The sequence below is a fragment of the Ischnura elegans genome, chromosome 1 (genome assembly GCF_921293095.1).
Source record: "Ischnura elegans chromosome 1, ioIscEleg1.1, whole genome shotgun sequence".
Lineage (NCBI taxonomy): Eukaryota > Metazoa > Arthropoda > Insecta > Odonata > Coenagrionidae > Ischnura > Ischnura elegans.
This window is the reverse complement of record NC_060246.1, coordinates 115,023,061-115,029,060: the sequence shown is the minus strand read 5'-3', so window position 1 is coordinate 115,029,060 and position 6,000 is coordinate 115,023,061. Positions and strand designations below refer to the sequence as shown.

The following is a 6,000-nucleotide window of genomic DNA, read 5'->3' as shown; positions in this document are numbered from 1 at the left end:
TATACCTCAGAGGCAGGGAATACAGATTCTCTAAAAAAACCTTGTAAGAATATAATCAACCTGGTGCACACATCCATTCACCACTGGTACCATGTATTATTGCCTTTGATGAGGTTTTTATGATCCAGCAGCTCCAAATGTAAGTAGTACAGTGTGTGAGGTAACAACTAAAAGAGGGACAAGGGCATAACTAACAAGAAAACAATTGATTTTAAACTTTAAGTTTCATTTAAAAAGAAATAGATAGCTTATCAAAAATACAATTAAATACAAATTTCACTGGTCCTTCCATGATGATCCAACATATGCACTTAAGTGCATAGAGATAAATGTTAACATTTATACATTGCATGAATCATCAATTGAAAATAAGAAGGAATTTTCTGCACCGCACTTACAGAAGTAAGAATTATATTGTATAAAAGCATTTTGATAAATACTCATAACATCTTTTGAAATAACAATTTTATAATATGCATTAAATGAAGGACTTTTTTCTGCTTCTGGAATGAATGTAAAAGCTTTCATCCACTCTCTAATATGTGCTCATGTGAGTGCCATTTGCTGAAGCTCCATTTTTTTCAAATTTTATTTTTCCAAAGAAAAATATTTCTCAACAATAAATATTTTACCAGTAACTTTAAAATATTTATATTAATCAAAAATAATGCATCTCTAAAAAATTCTCCCATTCATCTACAAATCAATGTCTCCTCATAAACTCTGGTGAAGTATAATTACTTTCTCCTACAGATATCCAATCTTCCATTGCAGCCTATGTAACCACTTCGTCTTCACACTATTACATATGTAACACATCGTGTAAGTACTTAATGAAAATATCTTGTTGGTCCCACATCAGTTGGCTCAAAGATTGTTCATGCATATTAAATCTCACCGCACTTTCTGCTGAGGCAAGTTCAACATACCAGCACAGCATTAACTTAATGGCAATACACTTTCCTTCCTCCCACTCAATATCACCACTCTAACTTCTGAGGATACACTCCGGTAAGACAAGCCTTACAGTGTCCTGCAGTCGGAGAGTCTCTGCCCTCCATGTTATGGCACACCGCTGCCTCCAGCCCCTCAACAGACAAATATGAGAGACTGTCTGCACCTGAGAAGGAGATGTACATTCATGTGTTGGCATTAAAAGTACAATCCATTGTTGACAGAGAAGAGGATGTAGTTATGAATTTGTTCTCACAAATACAGATGGGTGGCAAACCACCTACATATTTTGAGACAATACACTACATTGAATGGGCCTTAGTTTGGCTGAAATTAATTAATTTTTGAGCGGTATTTTTAACAAGTGCTATATATTTGCAAAATAACGCAGATCCATACAGATGTGCTGGTTGGTCTAGTGATGAACGTCTCGGGCTCTCATCTAGGGTGCCAGGGTTCGAGGCTTTGTCGCAGCAGTATATTTTGTATTCTTCATTTTGATCATGCGGCGACAAGTATTTCACTAATTTTAATTGGAGCAAACATAGGCGTGAGAACATTTTTTTATCATCATTACGGCGATTATGTATACAAAACAGTGTCATTACAGATGCGGAGATGTGACGACTACACTAGCAAGGGTCGGTGTGCGCTAAAATGTTTATTTTTTGTACACTTATATTGATCAACTTCCAAATTAAAAATGAAAAACTTTTCTTGCAAAAGCACATGCCATTAAGGCTCACGGCGAGCACCAATGTGCATGCAGATGTTATAAATAAGACCACAAAACAAATATAAATTGCCATATCTCTCTAACACTTGTAATTCACATTACTCCAAAGTTTACTTTAGCTACCTACATACTAAAAGAGCCATTCCAAAACATTAGTTCAATTAACAAATAGGATAGAATAAAGGTTGATTATTTAAAATCGACAATTATGCCGAATGTGTCTTGTGCTCGCCGCTTCCCAAAATTTTCCGCAGCTCTCCAGCATAATAGATCACCTACAAATGTAATTTCTTTGAAAAAAAAAGCCACTGCCATTGCCCACCGTTAATCTTTCTGCATATTTTTGTGGATGGTAGCAAGTGTAGTCTTCATACCTCCGTGTTCGAAATGACTGCTTAAATACCTAATCACCATAATAATGATAAAGAAAAATTTTCTCATGCCTATGTTTGCTACAAATAAAATTAGTGAAATACTTGTCACCGCATGATCAAAATGAAGAATACAAAATATACTGCCGTGACGAAGCCTCAAACCCTGGCCCCCCGGATGAGAGCCGGAGACGCTCACCACTAGACCAACAAACACATCTAAAGGTTGCTGTGTTATTTTGGGAATATATAGCACTTGTTAAAAATACCGCTCGAAAATTAATTCATTGCAGCCAAACTAGGGCCCATTCAATGGAACCACTATCAGTTCAGAGATGTGTTCGCCATTCTGAATGCCATAAAAAATACAGCATTGAAAAAGGCGGAGCAAGGTACGTGGTCTCCCCTTGTTAGTCAATGAAAGAGTACATTGCTTTGCACAAATGTTTCAACACTAATATTTTCAGAGCCAGGGCTTTGAACTTCATTAGGAAACTTTTAACAAAAGTCAACCATTTAATATTTGACCATTGTATAACAATAATACATAACAATTTGTCAAATAGTAAATGGTTGATCTTTGTCTCAGAGTTTGCTAATAATTAAGTTAATTAATATTTACAGCATATTTGTACTGATGAGTATGAGTGCTCATAGCAATCATAGAGGGCTATGGTAACTAACAATAAGCAGTGGCAAGTTGGTGTGTTCACCTGAATCTGAGACTGCTGTCAATAACTACTGATGCTGTGGTAAATGTACAGCATATTTACGATTAGGTCAGAAATATCACAAGCTCCAAGTACTGTCTTAGATCTGTATAAAGATTAGCTGCATTCATGGGCATTATGACAAATCAGAGAGTAGAAACAGAAAAAAATATTGAGATAAAATGTAACAAAAGAGTGATTCCACAATTCAGGGACATTCTGGTATCATTGAGGCCCAATAAAACAGGATCCATCACTAAGGCAAGTTATGTTTAGCTATTCTATGATAGAGCTAGGGCTATATAGGAAAAGTTAAAAACTAGAAAATGCTGTCCATAGCAGTGAGACTGGGAAGCTTTAGAGAAAATAAGAATAATTAGAAAAAGAAGATTATTGATAAATGGGGTAAAGCCACATACATATTAATGGTTTGACTTACCATGAAATACTTTCCAATGCAAAGCCGAGCACTTGAGAGCATTATTAATGATACAAGGATTAATTTCTTTCGCTGCAGAAGCAGGTGATACAGAATTGAAAATCTTTAGGCTTTACTAGCAACTGGTATCAAAAGAACTCTGAGGCTTTATTAGCACTATGTTATAAAGAAATTATAGCATTAAGAAATGACATACATTTTGACCAGATAATAAGGAAATACAATTTGAAATATTTTACACAACTGTATGGACACCATAATGAAGAACTTATATGCCATTTTTGCTTAGGATTCAAACAAGTTTTTGCACTAAATTCACATTCTTCATAATGTGAGTTAGTTTAAATCCACAGTTCACATTCGAATGATGAAAATAAGAAAACATTAGACTTACCCACGTGCTGTGCAAGCTTCTTTGGATTGAGCTTATTAGCTATTAGTTCTTCTCTGGTTGGAATGTTGATCCCCATGTAACAAGGGTACAGCAGAGGAGGAGATGCAACCCTCACATGAACCTGAAAATTCAAATTATCATTCATAATTTTTACTAATACTGTTTATTAATTAAAATCAATGCCCAAAGTTTTAGACATTTATTTAATTCATCTCAATTACCCCTTACAACTACTACTTCAGCACAATTAGGCTTTTTACATCAAGGGTTTCAACAAATAACAACAGACAATCACACTCATGCATGACCAGGATAGGTGGAACCTACCCAGGCTGGACTTGAACCAAAGACCTTCGGTATAGAAGACGTAACCCTGCCGCCACAAAGACCAAAACATACGTAGCCCTCAGGAAAAATAAGCTTTAATAGGCAACCTTGGTTGACAAGTTTTCAAATGTGTTCACCGAGAATCTAACTCATATAAGCTCAGTTTTATCTCACCCACCGTATAAGTTGTAAAATCAAATACATAGCTTATGGCCTGTACGGAGGGACAGCAAGATAAATCAAGCAACCAACATTATATTTGTGAGGCGATAAGAGGAGGAATGCTTTGCAACTAGAATTACCTCAAAATCTTATACATAGTGCAAGGTGGCCTTAGGAAAAGAACTAGCCCTCCAATCCTGTGGCTTATTTGTCCATTACAGTGGCATAACTATGGGGGGGGGGGGGGAGAGGGAGGATGAGAGGATAGATAAAGCAACAGAGAAATAAAAAAGTTATTTAAAACTATAGTCTAATTTTGAAATTCAATAATTGCATCTGCTTATGGTTAAATTTTTAGTGCCAAAATTATGTAAAATGTAAATCCAGGCAAGTCATTTTTTTTTCATTTTCCCAAATATGTTTCCTGGAGGGGGGTCGCCACCCTAGGCCATTTCATTCCTAGTTACGCCACTGGTCCATTATAACTCATATTTCGTAATTGGGCCATAACCAATCTAATAAGAGTTGGACTCAGATGAAAGCAGGCCATTCAAAGTTGCTCATAGTACCATGGCCCAGCTCAATTGTTCTTACTAAGGGGAAATGTGAAACCAGTAATAAAGAGAAAACATAATATAGCAATCATTCTATGGAAATAAACATAAAGCAATTCAATTGAACAGTAACCCAGTTAGCACAATTATGTAGAATATAAGGGGATTCCATGTACAGATTCCCTCTTAAGAGATATATAATCTAACGGCCATTTTTGAAAGTGCCACAAATCAATTTAAATCTCACTTGATGATGAAGGACAACAATCTCAGATAACAATTTACGGACCACTTTCGAAGATGAAACATCTATTGGTCATTACATTAGCTACGTTAACAACATAAGTAGTAACTATGGGTAGAGACGGAAATTTGATGATAATTATTTTTAAATGAACACTAAATAAAATTGGTAATTCCCAAAACACCCTAATCTAGTGGGAGATTTTGCATTGGCATTAAATATTACACCAATCAAGTGGGAGCATATTCATGCAATCAAAGGATACTCTAAGCATACCACTTATGCTAGCAGGGTTCCCACATGCACACAATACAGTTTTTAATGTTGGTTGCTCTTATAGCCTCTCACTTGAGATTATTGAATCAAATACCTATTATTATTCTACAATTTCAAAAATTTACAGAGAATAAGAGTCACCAGTAGTTCACAGAAAATACACTCCCAAAATGGCAAACATTCCATGTGATGAAATATAATGTCATAATAATAATAAGCCAAGTTGAAAAATGCCAAATTACGCAAATTAAACAAACCAATGAATAGAACTGATTGATATAAAAGGAATCCTTAAATATTTACGGCAAAAAAATTTGTTAAAACTGAGATAAGATAAAAGAAAAAAAATTAAAATCACCTCCTTCGCTCCTGCATCCCGAAGAAGCTTGATGATTGGCCCAATAGTGTTTCCTCTCACAATGGAATCATCAATCAGAATAATTCGCTTGCCGATAACGTTCTCAGAGATGGCCCCAAACTTCTTTGCTACCCCTAGTTGTCTTAGTCTCGTGCTTGGCTGGATGAATGTTCGTCCCACATAACGATTCTTGCACAAAACCTCAGCAAAAGGAATTTTACTCTGAAAACAAACAAAATTATTAAAATAGGGATGCAACAATGACTAATACATTTTGTAATTTTCATTGGGTACTTGATACAGAGGATAATCATAAAGTATCCCTTGGAAACATTGAGGACATTAACATTATAGAGAGATATTTTCACATTACTATAAATTTGACCAAAGCAATCACAATTATCCTTCCTTATTTCACAGATATGGTTCATACACAATAATGTTTTACTACCCTGATAAAAAAATATGTAGTAAG

At 35.3% G+C, this 6,000-nt stretch overlaps 1 protein-coding gene across 3 annotated transcripts in view; it reads right to left on the bottom strand.

Annotated features, from left to right (window-relative positions):
- Nucleotides 1–209: 209 nt before the first annotated feature.
- The window catches only part of LOC124168456 (amidophosphoribosyltransferase-like), a 55,437-nt gene continuing 49,646 nt past the window's right edge, over nt 210–6,000 (bottom strand). For all 3 annotated transcript variants that reach the window (XM_046546716.1, XM_046546728.1, XM_046546723.1), the window contains 3 exons: nt 5,526–5,747; nt 3,605–3,725; nt 210–1,120 (listed from right to left, as the gene is read on the bottom strand). In XM_046546716.1, the coding sequence (XP_046402672.1) occupies nt 981–1,120; nt 3,605–3,725; nt 5,526–5,747 (483 nt within the window). In that variant the 3' untranslated portion in view covers nt 210–980. The remainder of the gene's footprint in view (nt 1,121–3,604; nt 3,726–5,525; nt 5,748–6,000) is intronic.